The 15,644-nt window shown below is 44.8% G+C and overlaps 1 protein-coding gene across 1 annotated transcript; it reads right to left on the bottom strand.

The window, feature by feature from the left end:
• Positions 1–275: 275 nt before the first annotated feature.
• tes (testis derived transcript (3 LIM domains)) lies at positions 276–15,515 on the bottom strand. Its single transcript, XM_071416077.1, has 7 exons — positions 15,316–15,515; positions 8,352–8,437; positions 6,691–7,195; positions 5,084–6,076; positions 3,819–4,034; positions 3,385–3,543; positions 276–1,494 (listed from the first exon to the last, which is right to left on the bottom strand). The coding sequence occupies exons 1-7, from the start codon at positions 15,340–15,342 to the stop codon at positions 1,303–1,305; spliced, it is 2,178 nt and encodes a 725-aa protein (XP_071272178.1). The 5' UTR covers positions 15,343–15,515; the 3' UTR covers positions 276–1,302.
• Positions 15,516–15,644: the final 129 nt, after the last annotated feature.

The raw sequence follows: 15,644 nt of genomic DNA, 5'->3' as shown, positions 1-15,644 counted from the left end.
GTGAAACGAAGTCACACTGGGCCTTTTTTCCTGGGGGGGTGTCCGTGTCAGAGGTCCCTGTTCCACCCGTGTGAAGTATTGTAGCTGCCACATTAGCATGCTAGCGACACTGGTCCCTGAGGGGGATTGAGTATGCTAGGTAGGAATGTTGGAAAGTGAAAAACACACGCAAGAACACACAACGCAAAGCGTTCAAAGTGGTGTGTCGTTAACGCCTCTAGTAGTGTTGACTGTTAAAGGTCCTGTCTGCCAGTATGAACCAAGCGGGAGACTAATCATTGCAAAAAACTTTATTAGGTTGTTACAGTGTGAGAAAATATAAAGTGCAAGAGAAATAAAGGAAAGCCAATGGCACTTATTGTGAAGACTGCGAGGGAAACCGATTATAATATAAAAGACTGCAGGAAGGAGAGAAGGCAGTAGATAAGTTGACGCCACAGTACATATAACTACTTGACGATTTCTGATCATTTCATTGGTCCTCCAAAGTCCTTCATCATCGTTTTAAGATGTTCTGAAGATATGACATCACATTTCAGTGATGTTGTCCATAATAAAGTCACTTGTGAAAACCTGCGTTCACAGGGGTTCTCCAGGACGGTGTTGGAGAGAATCAGTTGATCACATTGCATAGTGTGCAGTCTGTTACAACACTGAAAGGCTGCTTCCTGCAGAACAGAAATACTGCACAAAGTATCACGTATTGTAATACTATTACACTGAAGTTGTTAATCATAATACTGCTTAGAGTTCAGTAGTACATTCTAGAGAAAGCAGCAGGATTTGAGAACAACCCAAGGAAGGACACTGTTCTTGCCTACTAATGTTCTGTACTATGTCAAGGTTCATGTTTTCTGTGGACCCTAGGAAGAGTAGCTGCTGCTGCTTTCGCAACAGCTAATGGGGATCCTGATACAATACCAAAAAATACTTGAGTAGACAGAGTTGAGAATCATTCATAGCTGCTTTAAACTCAGAAGAAGAAAAGTGTTCTGAAACAAAACACCAACCAAATGAATCTCAGTAAACAAAGAGGTGGAACAAAACAGTGCATGTAAAGAGAAGATGTAGAGGAGAATCTTGTTAAGAGAAGACTAATCAATAGATTTAAGGCATTATTTTCCCCATCCCATCAGGAACTTAGAAACTGAAAATCATTAGCTAAGCTCTTGTGGTCAAGGCAAATTAATAATTCCATTGTAAGACTATTGTTTGTATTCTAGACCAGGCTTAGTTCAAATTATAATTGTGGTCGGGAGGCCGGAGAAGGTTGAGCTGCTGTACGGTACACTACGGTCTTCTCTAGGTCATGGTCTTCTTCTTGCACTCGACAGAGCAGAAGAGCATTCCCTGTACGGCCATGAAGCGCTCTCCAATTAGACACTTAGCACAGCAGGAGCACTGGAAGCACTGAGGCTCAGCGTGCCAGTGGAACTCCCCGTAGGACACGCGCTGGGCCTCGGGCTCCACTGGGTTCTGACAGGCCGTACACACCTGTAGAGAGAGGGGATGTTTGTTTAAAAACACACACGTATCTAGCACAGTTACAGTTGAAGTCGGAAGTTTACATACACTTAGGTTGGAGTCATTAAAACTCGTTTTCAACCACTCCACAAATTTCTGGTTAACAAACTATAGTTTTGGCAAGTTGGTTAGGACATCTACTTTGTGCATGACACAAGTCATTTTTCCAACAATTGTTTACAGACAGATTATTTCACTGTATCACAATTCCAGTGGGTCAGAAGTTTACATACACTAAGTTGACTGTGCCTTTAAACAGCTTGGAAAACTCCAGAAAATGATGTCATGGTCCCGTGTGGCTCAGTTGGTAGAGCATGGCGCTTGCAACGCCAGGGTTGTGGGTTCATTCCCCACGGGGGGACCAGGATGAATATGTATGAACTTTCCAATTTGTAAGTCGCTCTGGATAAAAGCGTCTGCTAAATGACTTAAATGTAAATGTTTAGAAGCTTCTGATAGGCTAATTGACATAATTTGAGTCAATTGGAGTAGTACCTGTGGATGTATTTCAAGACCTACCTTCAAACTCAGTGCCTCTTTGCTTGACATCATGGGAAAAATCAAAAGAAATCAACCAAAACTTCAGTTTTTTTTTTTGTAGACCTCCACGAGTCTGGTACATCCTTGGGAGCAATTTCCAAATGCCTGAAGGTACCACGTTCATCTGTACAAACAATAGTACGCAAGTATAAACACCATGGGACCACGCAGCCGTCATACCGCTCAGGAAGGAGACGCGTTCTGTCTCCTAGAGATGAACGTACTTTGGTGCGAAAAGTGCAAATCAATCCCAGAACAGCAGAAAAGGACCTTGTGAAGATGCTGGAGGATACAGGTACAAAAGTATCTATATCCACGGTAAAACAGGTCCTATATCGACATAACCTGAAAGGCCGCTCAGCAAGGAAGAAGCCACTGCTCCAAAACCGCCATAAAAAAGCCAGACTATGGTTTGCAACTGCACATAGGGACAAAGATCGTACTTTTTGGAGAAATGTCCTCTGGTCTGATGAAACAAAAATAGCACCGTTTGGCCATAATGACCATCGTTATGTTTGGAGGAAAAAGGGGGATGCTTGCAAGCCAAAGAACACCACCCCAACCGTGAAGCACGGGGGTGGCAGCATTATGTTGAGGGGGTGCTTTGCTGCAGAAGGGACTGGTGCACGTCACAAAATAGATGGCATCATGAGGAAGGGAAATCATGTGGATATATTGAAGCAACATCTCAAGACATCAGTCAGGAAGCTAAAGCTTGTTCGCAAATGGGTCTTCCAAATGGACAATAACCCCAAGTATACTTCCAAAGTTGTGGTAAAATGGCTTAAGGACAACAAAGTCAAGGTATTGGAGTGGCCATCACAAAGCCCTGACCTCAAATTGTGGGCAGAACTGAAAAAGCGTGTGCGAGCAAGGAGGCCTACAAACCTGATTCAGTTACACCAGCTCTGTCAGGAGGAATGGGCCAAAATTCACCCAACTTATTACGGTTAGCTTGTGGAAGGCTACCTGAAACGTTTGACCCAAGTTAAACTTAAAGGCAATGCTACCAAATACTAACTGAGTGCATGTAAACTTCTGACCCACTGGGAATGTGATGAAAGAAATAAAAGCTTAAATAAATAATTCTCTACTATTATTCTGACATTTCATATTCTTAGAATAAAGTGGTGAGCCTAACTGGCCTAAAACAGGGAATTTTTACTAGGATTAAATGTCAGTAATTGTGAAAAACTGTTTTAATGTATTTGGTTAAGGTGCGTGTAAACTTCAGACTTAAACTGTATCTCATGTATACAATACACATTGTACAGGGTATCACCCACGTACTGCACACACACTCTCCCTCTCTGTTCTTACCGCGGCGTGGCTCTTCATGTAGCAGGGCTTGCAGACAGGCTTGTTGTTCTCCATAACGTACGTCTCTCCAGCCAGCACACAGTCACAGTCAAAGCAGCAGAAGTGCTTCAGATGCCAGTTCTGGTCCTCGGCCTGCGTGTACTCATTACTGAAGATCAGCTGCAGACACACAGACAGACACACAGACAGACACACCAGGTTAACATGGGGAGGTAGAATTGGGAAAGGATTCTTTTAGTTTTCCTCTCATATTTAAAAATATACTCCAGCTCTGACATTCTTGCTCCACAATGTGTTTAATGGATCTCAAACATATACTCATCACAGCCTCCACCGCTGGGCTTCTCGCTGTCTCCTTAGTGGCGTCTGTGGTACAGCTGTCCCTTCTTTGCTCACCTCTGACCCCTCTCATCCCTGCCTCCCCAACCCCTCACCTCGTCACAGCCCCCGCAGCGTGGCTTCTCGCTGTCTCCATAGTGGCGTCCGCAGTACAACTGTCCCTTCTTCCAGAAGTAGATCATGTCCACCAGGAGCTCTGAGCAGGTGCAGCACACAAAGCAGGCTGGGTGCCACAGATTGTCATAGCCAGCACGCTCTGCGTACACCGCAGGCTCACCCTGACGCATGGGCAGCTGGCACTGGTGGCACGACTGAAGAAGGGGAATGGGGATAGAAGGAGAAGGTGACAGGAAGGAGGAATACAAGAGAAAAGACCTTCGTTAGCAATGCCCTCACTAAAACAATGGCCCTGTAGCACAGCCTCATCCTGGTATTTTATGCCATTATAAACTTAAACTGCATAATGATGATTATGATTTAACACACTGCCTGACAGCTCCCATAAATCCAAATATTAATTCAGTTGGAATAACTAACTGCATATGGGGAGAGACGGGTAGAAAGACAGACGGGCAGTCTGTAGGGGTTTGCATGAGCCAAAACTCTGTTTAGATGGAAACATTTTTCAGTCACGCTTCAAAACCATACTAAACAAATCAATATGCAAAACTATTCACTCATATTTTCACTTCTGGCTCCGTCTTGTGGCCAGTTGAATGTCTGTCCTCATTCTACACTATTCAACAGTATTCTCTGCTGAGAATATACATTTCAACTAAAATGTGAGACTGTTCTACATTTCAACTCCAGCATATTTTCCTTGAATATATTAACATTGAACGAGAGAGAGCGACAGAGAGAAAGAGTGTGCACGCATGAGAGAGAGGTAGAGACCGTATCCATGCCAATAAATATACACAATATGAAAAGCTTGGTTCTAGCATCAGTGACTGGGACAAATACTTCATATGAAAGTTAGTTGAAGTATAGTTTGACAACACACACTTCACCTCTGTTATCATCAAAGTTCATCTACGACTTCTCGGAGAGAATCACTCCCTTGTTCAGTCATTCTCTAGTCTCTAATCTAATCGTAGCTTCACAAAGCCATGTGTCTGAAGTGAGTCTGACAGTGAGGGCTCTTAAATCCATGATGAGAGAGGGCATAGGAACGAGACAAAAAAATAATCAGGGAACCAGAATGCACCAACAGTGACTAATCAAAAGGCTCTCTTTAATATCCATGATGAAGGAAGAGAGAAAGGACATACAGTAGGAAGGAAGGGGACCAAATCTTAGGATAACAACCCACTGTCAGTTGGTCACAATATCTCACGCTTCGATCGGAGGGTATACTTACATAGTGTCCACAGGGTCCAGCCAGGTGATCTCCAGGGGCTCCCGGAGTACCCATGGCCCCAGCGGTGGCAGCAGTGCCCATGTCTCCTGGTCCACCTTCTCCTGCCCCAGGGTAACCTCCAGCCCCCATCCCAGGTTGAACCTGTTCCGCTAGCCCGAGTGTACTCCCAGACCCAGGACTTGTTCGATGACCAGGACCTCCAGGCCCAAAGGCTCCCCCAGCCCCAACTCCAGGCCCAAAGGCTCCCCCAGCCCCAACTCCAGGCCCAAAGGCTCCCGCAGCCCCAACTCCAGGCCCAAAGGCTCCCGCAGCCCCAACTCCAGGCCCAAAGGCTCCCGCAGCCCCAACTCCAGGCCCAAAGGCTCCCCCAGCCCCAACTCCAGGCCCAAAGGCTCCCCCAGCCCCAACTCCAGGCCCAAAGGCTCCCCCAGCCCCAACTCCAGGCCCAAAGGCTCCCCCAGCCCCAACTCCAGGCCCAAAGGCTCCCCCAGCCCCAACTCCAGGCCCAAAGGATCCCCCAGCCCCAACTCCAGGCCCAAAGGATCCCCCAGCCCCAACTCCAGGCCCAAAGGCTCCCCCAGCCCCAACTCCAGGCCCAAAGGATCCCCCAGCCCCAACTCCAGGCCCAAAGGCTCCCCCAGCCCCAACTCCAGGCCCAAAGGATCCCCCAGCCCCAACTGGAAGCCCAGGGGCTCCCATCCCTCGTCCTCCCATGCCTGGCGCTCCCTGTCCTGGTCCTCCCTCCTGACCCGGAGCCTGACCCATCATCTCCTCAGGCAGTTTGATGTCTCCCACTCCCAGGGCCTCGTCCTTGTACTTGCGGACGTACTGCTGCATCTGTTTGACCTCTGCAGGGGTCAGCTCGTGGCACTTGGCCGGATCCTGGTCGTGCTCCGGTAGCTGCACTGCCATCTGTTGCCGGCGGTAGGCTGCACCCTCCGTGCCCGCTATGGGACGCCTCTCTGGGGGCAGGAGCTCGATGTAGCGTACCGCCTGACGGTCAATTGGAGAGCAGAGGAGAGAGAATTAGGACTTTGTTAAGGGAGGAGAAGAGAGAGAGGGAGGGAAAGACATGGAGAAAACAATGGACAAAAACGAGGAAATGGAAAGAGGGAGGAAGAGTCATTGGAACAAACAGAGAAAGTGAAAACAAAAAGATAGATAGAGAGAGGCAGTGAAGATCTAACTCAGTCTTCCCTGGGCTTGTGACTCAAATTAAGCCGTGTTGCTGTGCTGATCTTGTTAAGGGAGCGATTGGGAGAGGCAGCCAGTTGTTATAGGACATCTTACAACCTCTCCCTAACTACCACTACTTAACACATACTTGAAGGATATGAAAAGATACAAAGTGTGACCTCTAGTGGACAGTCTTTCTAGTGATTAGCCTGGTTAAAATCAGACAACCTAAATCAGACTGAACCTACTAACATTTGTTTTTTACTAGGCTAGGCCATGATGACATCCCTTACAGAAACCAAGGAAACAATACCGGCAAAGTTCTTCCAGACCGGTGTTCTCAACCCTGGGATTATCATAGGTATTCTAATTCTATGATACAGTAGTTTTACTGTTATGTTACTGAAGATAAACTGTAGTTATACCCTTACCATGTACTGTTTCACCCCTGGAGGAGCCCACTCGTAGGTAACAGACTTCATGGGCACGGCATCCTTCCTGACTGGTACGACATTGGCTGACACAGCAGTGGCTCTGATTGCCCCAGGTTTGGGCATGGTAGCGGGTCCAGCCCCAGCTCCACCTCCGGTCCCAGCACCATAGCTAGCCCCAGCTCCGGCCCCAGCCCCATTACCAGCTCCAGCCCTGGGCCCAGTTCCAGCCACATAGCCAGCTCCATCCCCATAGCCAGCATTGGCTGGCACATTGTGGGCAGATTGGGGACTGTATGGAATAGCGGTTCCTGATATGGGGCTGGCAGAGATGGAGAAGGTGACCTGGTTGCCCTTGTACGTGGGTACACCGTCAGTTTTGAGCTTGGCAATGAGGCCAGTGTACTTGGTATCCTCGAACAGCTTGCCCACCTTCCTGTTATCATCAGAGTTCATCTGCACATCGTGGTCCGTAAGACCACACTTACAGTTCCGGCAGATCTTTCTGTGATGGGGAAAGTCAATGGGGAATAGGTTAGACGTATGGTTGGGTCTAAGTACTCTCAAAAATGTCTAGGTTTCCTTTATGATCACCTAACCAGGAAAACCTCTACCAACTGGGCACAGACTTGAATTCAATATCTATTCCACGTTGGTTCTATAACATTATATTGATATGACGTGGAAACAATGTTCAACCAGCGTGTGGCCAGTAGGTAGGCCATACAGCCCTGAAACTCATCGCTGAACCTCCCCTGCTTTTAAAAATATATATTGTTTCCTTCTAAGCAGGGACTGATTTAGACCTGGGACACCAGGTGCATGCAATTAATTATCAGGTAGAACAGAAAACCAGCAGGCGCCGGACTTCATAGGGTAAGAGTTGAGTACACCTGCCCTATAGCGTAAAGCAAGTCAAAGGTCCTGGAGTTTAGATATATACCCTATTGCTTTCACATCTTTTCAGATCAGTGGTCATGGAAGAGAAGAGGAATAAGAAATATTCATGACTTTTGGGAAACAGTCAAAAGCTTGTGAGTAAGTGGAAGGCAGGATACTGGACAAGTGAGGTCACCACACATCTGCTAAGGTGGGATGAGTGATGTCGTCACCTTAGGATCAAATTACATCAAACACAGAATATCTTTCCTGTTCCGTTCTTATTTCCACAGACTGGGCTTGCCCTGCATGCCTGACCATGACCAAGATGGAAGGAATTGTGGCGGTTAGGTGTTGCCATAGCAACTGGCCACTGCAGTAGGCACTGGGGCACCTGTTGTGATGTCTTCATGAAAGCTAGCTGAGTGTGGATAATTGTCAGGGGAAGCAGGAAGGCTTCCTTGACTTGAGAGGACAGTGGGGGACAACTATTTTCATGAGTCATTGGTCCAGATAAAGACTGCATTGTAAGTCCAGAAATCAGACAGGAAGTCAAAGAAATGTAGGACATGTCAGTTCAGTCAAATTTAAGAGCACAAAAACTGTAATAGTAGACAACAATGATCGGTTGCAACATGCTTTCAGGGCCCGTGGCTTTCCCTGTTGTTGTGAAGCTAAGAGAAAATAAGCATTGTTGTTGTTGTCCCCATCGGGTCTGGATTATCTTGAATTCAATATGAAAAATGATAATAACTACACCGCACAGAGACAATAGTACAAACCTCCAGAAGTGTAGCTCAAACCCCTCACACTTGTCCTTGCATTTCAGACACGCCGCCCCGGCGCCGATCTCGTGGCCCAGGGTCATCTGCCAACAGACAGAACACAGCACATTAATTAAGATGTATGCGGTCTTGAGAAACTCCTTCATACCAGCCAGGGCTTGATATTTACTGTAGTTCATATGGTGCAGTCACTATTTTGGCTTAATTGTTTTTGGGATGGCCTTTTCAAATACCCTCGTTAACAGAATCTGCAACGTTCTGTTGGTGTACAGCGTCACCTTCACATTTGCGTATAAAACAGGCCTAAAAAAAATAATAAAAAAAAACAGAAACTGATGTCCCATTAATCCCCCCTCAGATATATTCCAGATTTGATGCATCAAGCAACAGCCTACTTTTCTCAACCATTCTGCATGCATTCTCTTCTGTTCTGATTCGTTTACCTCCAGTGCCCATGTTGGATGTTAGGCTACTTGCCAACTAAACAAGACTCACTAGGCTATAGGCCTAATTCCAGAGTTTATAGTCACAGTGCATACTGTAGAATCCCCTTCCCCCTTCACATTCGTATCACTCAGACTAACTTCTCTACTTCAAACACCAGTGTTGTCCGTCTTGCACGTCACTGCTGTCTGAGCCCTTGTACGGTCAAGCAATCGACAATGCTGAAAGAGAGCCCCTCTCCAGGGTTGAGCCCCTCTCCAGGGTTGCATCCCAAATGCCACCCTTTTCCCTATACAGTGCCCTATGGGCCCTGGTCAAAAGTAGTGCACTACATAGGAATTAGAGTGCCATTTGGGACGCAAAAATACACTCTCCTGTTTGGTGAAGGCCGTTTTTGGCTTAGGGAGCCCTGAAAGTGGAGCAGTGAGCCCCCCTCGGCCTTTGGGAATGAGCAGCCGGCCTCTACAGAGGAATGCCAAGCCAGACTAGAGCGGGACCTGTAGAAAATATTTACATTAACCATCACCCCCTTTTCTCCACTTAAAGCTGCAATGTCACTTTTTGGGCGACCTGACAAAATTCACATAGAAATGTGTGTTATAGTATAGGTCTGTCATTCTAGTAGAAAGCAAGTCTAAGAAGCGGTAGATCTGTTCTGTGCGCTATTTCTATACTTCCCATTTTTAAGTTGACTTTTTTGCGTCTTTTACTTTCGGTTTGGTGCACCAGCTTCAAACAGCTGAAAATACAATATTTTTGGTTATGGAAAATAGATTTCACAGGGGTTTAGATGGTACAATGATACTACACTATAGTTGCTTGTTGTCACAAACTGAAATTAGGCGAACTATTAGAATTTTATCGACCAGGAAATGGCGGAGAGATATCTGCATAGTGCATCTTTAACAAAAGTAAATGATTATAAAGGGAAGCCAAGCTATTGGCGAGTCAGACATACAGTTGAAGTCGGAAGTTTAAATACACTCAGGTTGGCGTCATTAAAACTCCTTTTTCAACCACTCCACACATTTCTTGTTAACAAACCATAGTTTTTTCCCAACAATTTTCCCAACAATTGTTTAGACAGATTATTTCACTATTATCACAATTCCAGTGGGTCAGAAGTTTACATACACTAAGTTGACTGTGCCTTTAAACAGCTTGGAAAATTCCCAAAAATGTCATGGCTTTATAAGCTTGATAAGCTAATTGACATCGTTTGGAGGTGTACCTGTGGATGTATTTCAAGGCCTACCTTCAAACTCAGTGCCTCTTTGCTTGACATCATGAGAAAATCAAAAGAACTCAAACAATAGAACGCAAGTATAAACACCATGGGACCACGCAGCCGTTATACTGCTCAGGAAGGCGACGCGTTCTGTCTCCTAGAGATGAACGTACTTTGGTACAAAAAGTGCAAATCAGGAGGAAACGGGTACAAAAGTATCTATATCCACATTAAAACGAGTCCTATATCGACATAACCTGAAAGGCCACTCGGCAAGGAAGAAGCCACTGCTCCAAATCCGCCATAAAAAAGCCAGACTACGGTTTGCAACTGCACATGGGGACAAAGATCGTACTTTTTGGAGAAATGTCCTCTGGTCTGATGAAACAAAAATAGAACTGTTTGGCCATAATGACCATCGTTATGTTTGGAGGAAAAAGGGGGAGGCTTGCAAGCCGAAGAACACCATCCCAACCGTGAAGCACGGGGTGGCAGCATCATGTTGTGGGGGTGCTTTGCTGTAGGAGGGACTGGTGCACTTCACAAAATATATGTCATCATGTGGGAGGAAAATTATGTGGATATATTGAAGCAACATCTGAAGACATCAGTCAGAAAGTTAAAGCTTGGTCGCAAATGGGTCTTCCAAATGGACAATGATCCCAAGCATACTTCCAAAGTTGTGGAAAATGGCTTAAGGACAACAAAGTCAAGGTATTGAAGTGGCCATCACAAAGTCCTGACCTCAATCCTATAGAACATTTGTGGGCAGAACTGAAAAAGCATGTGCGAGCAAGGAGGCCTACAAACCTGACTCAGTTATACCCGCTCTGTCAGGAGGAATGGGCCAAAATTCACCCAACTTATTGTGGGAAGCTAGTGGAAATCTACCTAAGTTAAACAATTTAAAGTTAATGCTAACAAATACTAATTGAGTGTATGTAAACTTCTGACCCACTGGGAATGTGATGAAAGAAATAAAAGCTGAAATAAATCTCTAAACTATTATTCTGACATTTCACATTTTTAAAATAAAGTGGTGATCCTAACTGACCTAAGACAGGGAATTTTTACTAGGATTAAAATGTCAGGAATTGTGAAAAACTGAGTTAAAATGTATTTCAAAGATTTTACTGAGTTACAGTTCATATAAGGAAATCAGTCAACTGAAATAAATGGAGGCCCTAATCTATGGATTTCACATGACTGGGAATACAGATATGCATCTATTGGTCAGATATGCATCTGTAGGGGTGTGGATCAGGAAACCAGTCAGTATCTGGTGTTACCACCATTTTCCTCATGCAGCGCAACACATCTCCTTCACATAGAGTTGATCAGGTTGTTGATTATTGCCTGTGGAATGTTGTCCCACTCTTCTTTGCTGGATATTGACAGGAACTGGAACACGATGTCGTACGTCGATTCAGAGCATCTCAAACATGCTCAATGGGTGACATGTCTGGTGTGTATGAAGGCTATGGAAAAACTGGGACATTTTCAGCTTCCAGGAATTGTGTCCAGATCCTTGCAACATGGGCTGTGCATTATCATGCTGAAACATGAGGTGATGGGGCGGATGAACGGCACGACAATGGGCCTCACGATCTCATCACGGTATCTCTGTGCATTGAAATTCCCATTGATAAAATGCAATTGTGTTTGTTGTCCATAGCTTATGCCTGCCCATACCATAACCTCACCGCGGGGCACTGTTCACATCAGCAAAATGCTCACCCACACAACACCATACACGCTGCCATCTGCCCGGTACAGTTGAAACCGGGATTCATCTGTAAAGAGCACACTTCATCATGGCAGTGGACATCGAAGGTGAACATTTTCCCACTGAAGTCAGTGACGACACCAAACTGCAGTCAGGTCAAGACCCTGGTGAGGACAACAAGCACACAGATGAGCTTCCCGGAGTCAGTTTCTGACAGTTAGTGCAGAAATTCTTCAGGTTGTGCAAACCCACAGTTTCATCAGCTGTCTTTGTGGCTGGTCTCAGATGATCCCGCAGGTGACGAAGCCAGATGTGGAGGTCCTGGGCTGGTGTGGCTACACGTGGTCTGTGGTTGTGAGGCCGGTTGAACGTACTGCAAAATTCTCTAAAACAACGTTGGAGGCGGATTACGGTAGAGAAATTAACAGTAAATTCTCTGGCAACAGTTCTGATGGACATCTCTGCATGCCAATCGCACACTCCCTCAAAACATCTGTAGAATTGTGTTGTGTGACAAAACAGCACATTTCAGTGTGGCCTTTTATTGTCCCCCCAGCACAAGGTGCACCTATGTAATGATCATGCTGTTTAATCAGCTTCTTGATATGCCACACCTGTCAGGTGGATGGATTATCTCAGCAAGGGAGAAATGCTCAATAAACAGGGATGTAAAGAAATTATTTCACAACATTTGAGAGAAATAAGCTTTTGTGCGTATAGAAAATTTCAGCTCATGAAACACGGGACCAACACTTTACATGTGTTTATATATTTTTTCAGTATAAATTGTGAATGTTTCCTTAAGTTAAACTTCTAGGCAACACCCTAGAAGCCTCTCTTCCCAGAAGCCCATTAGGGAGATAATGATCACTTTAGGAAACTGATTAATGAAGATGGATAAGAGTGGACTAGAGCCATATACAGTGGGGCAAAAAAGTATTTAGTCAGCCACCAATTGTGCAAGTTCTCCCACTTAAAAAGATGAGAGGCCTGTAATTTTCATCATAGGGACACTTCAACTATGACAGACAAAATTAGAAAAAGAATCCAGAAAATCACATTGTAGGATTTTTAATGAATTTATTTGCAAATTATGGTGGAAAATAAGTATTTGGTCAATAACAAAAGTTTATCTCAATACTTTGTTATATACCCTTTGTTGGCAATGACAGAGGTCAAACGTTTTCTGTAAGACTTCAAGGTTTTCACACACTGTTGCTGGTATTTTGGCCCATTCCTCCATGCAGATCTCCTCTAGAGCAGTGATGTTTTGGGGCTGTTGCTGGGCAACACGGACTTTCAACTCCCTCCAAAGATTTTCTATGGGATTGAGATCTGGAGACTGGCTAGGCCACTCCAGGACCTTGAAATGCTTCTTACGAAGCCACTCCGTTGCCCGGGCGGTGTGTTTGGGATCATTGTCATGCTGAAAGACCCAGCCACGTTTCATCTTCAATGCCCTTGCTGATGGAAGGAGGTTTTCACTCAAAATCTCACGATACATGGCCCCATTCATTCTTTCCTTTACACGGATCAGTCGTCCTGGTCCCTTTTGCAGAAAAACAGCCCCAAAGCATGATGTTTCCACCCCCATGCTTCACAGTAGGTATGGTGTTCTTTGGATGCAACTCAGCATTCTTTGTCCTCCAAACACGACGAGTTGAGTTTTTACCAAAAAGTTATATTTTGGTTTCATCCGACACTCTCCCAAACTTCTTCTGGATCATCCAAATGCTCTCTAGCAAACTTCAGACGGGCCTGGACATGTACTGGCTTAAGCAGGGGGACACGTCTGGCACTGCATGATTTGAGTCCCTGGCGGCGTAGTGTGTTATTGATGGTAGGCTTTGTTACTTTGGTCCCAGCTCTCTGCAGGTCAGTCATTCACTCTGCAGGTGTGGTTCTGGGATTTTTGCTCACCGTTCTTGTGATCATTTTGACCCCACGGGGTGAGATCTTGCGTGGAGCCCCAGATCGAGGGAGATTATCAGTGGTCTTGTATGTCTTCCATTTCCTAATAATTGCTCCCACAGTTGATTTCTTCAAACCAAGCTGCTTACCTATTGCAGATTCAGTCTTACCAGCCTGGTGCAGGTCTACAATTTTGTTTCTGGTGTCCTTTGACAGATCTTTGGTCTTGGCCATAGTGGAGTTTGGAGTGTGACTGTTTGAGGTTGTGGACAGGTGTCTTTTATACTGATAACAAGTTCATTAATACATTAATTAATACAGGTAACGAGTGGAGGACAGAGGAGCCTCTTAAAGAATAAGTTACAGGTCTGTGAGAGCCAGAAATCTTGCTTGTTTGTAGGTGACCAAATACTTATTTTCCACCATTTGCAAATAAATTCATAAAAAATCCAAGTGTGATTTTCTGGATTTTTTCCCCTCATTTTGTCTGTCATAGTTGAAGTATACCTATGATGAAAATTACAGGCCTCTCTCATCTTTTTAAGTGGGAGAACTTGCACAATTGGTGGCTGACTAAATACTTTTTTGCCCCACTGTACATGTAAATAAAGCTAACCACATATGTGATAGCAATCTGTCAGTCGATGATGTAGCATGCAGCCATTGGTCGATGCATGCAAAGTCTGATCAAGGGAACATGACCAATGACACATTGCCATGAGGTGTCTCAGGTTGACAAGGGAAAGTAGCCACAGTCCAGAAAATCTGTGAATTTCAAATGTCAGATGATCTTATGAGCAAGGGCCCAAATACATCTTGAGAACTTGATGCCTTCAGAATGCATTAAGAGTTATATTAATGATAGACTCTTTGAAGATAATCGAGCAGACATAAATCAAAACAAGTCGTTTTCTTTGATCAAAGGTCATTAGCAGTTTGACACAATTATCGGGGTCTCACATTTATGATTAGTGATCTAGTAATTATAGCGGCTTCACGCTGGTAATCTACTGAATCTTAAAGGGCATTACTGCGACGCTTTCCCTTTGTACACGCGCGTGGACCTTGATGATAGCTGACAGATAAAGGCTGGAATCATGGAGCCCCCACTCCACTCTCATGCCTTAATCGCTCTTAATCTCTTGACAGTTGAATTAACAGAGAATTGTCCTTTGTTATAATGCTATAAATACAATTGAGTGACTCAATCGATGTAGTAGTTATGTGCTTTGTTGTATCTAAAGGATGCTGTCTGCTGCATCAGACCGGTATCATTGATGAGGGGTCGCGCGTGGGAGACGGGACGTCCGTCCGCACCTTCAGAATCAAATTATGGAAACATGATATTGAGAGAAAGTCACCAATGGTTATGATGCGAACAATGTCAATACATAAATTAGGCCAACTACGGGTTTGTTATATTTGATAAACTGACCTTGCACAGAAGCAAGAAGTTCGAAGGTTCTAGCAATTGGCTACATATTTCTAACACATCTAGTATTTTACAGTCAACGGTAGTCTATGTAGCAAAAGTTACTGGCTTTAATGACAGAACGAGCCATCTTCCTTGCTGACTTTGCTAGCTTGTAGGATACACCTCTAAGGGCGTTGCCATGTCTTATCTGGAACTATACACAGGCATGAGGACTTACCTTCTTGATTTCCTTTTCTACCTCCATTTTCAGTTCCCCGCTGTAGGCTATGCTGGCTTAGACCTGCCGTAAACGTTCAAAATAAACTCACAAAAACTTGGACTCACTTCACGTTGACACTTATCTTTAGAAACACAACCGAGAGTTTATCGGTTTTACTCTGCCACCACTTCTTCCGGAACGGTCCCGTTCATTGCTTTGTTACTATGAAAAGCTTCCGCTGTCTACAAGTTCTTAAACTCTGGACCAATTAGAATTGAGTGTGGAACCAATAAAGTACAGAACAGCCAATCATCGTTTAGCAAGGGGGGCCTCCTCAACAATAAAAC

This window comes from Salvelinus alpinus, chromosome 9, assembly GCF_045679555.1.
Source record: "Salvelinus alpinus chromosome 9, SLU_Salpinus.1, whole genome shotgun sequence".
NCBI classification, from domain to species: Eukaryota; Metazoa; Chordata; class Actinopteri; order Salmoniformes; family Salmonidae; genus Salvelinus; species Salvelinus alpinus.
Note: the sequence above shows the minus strand (reverse complement) of the source record. Positions and strands in the feature narration are given on the sequence as shown.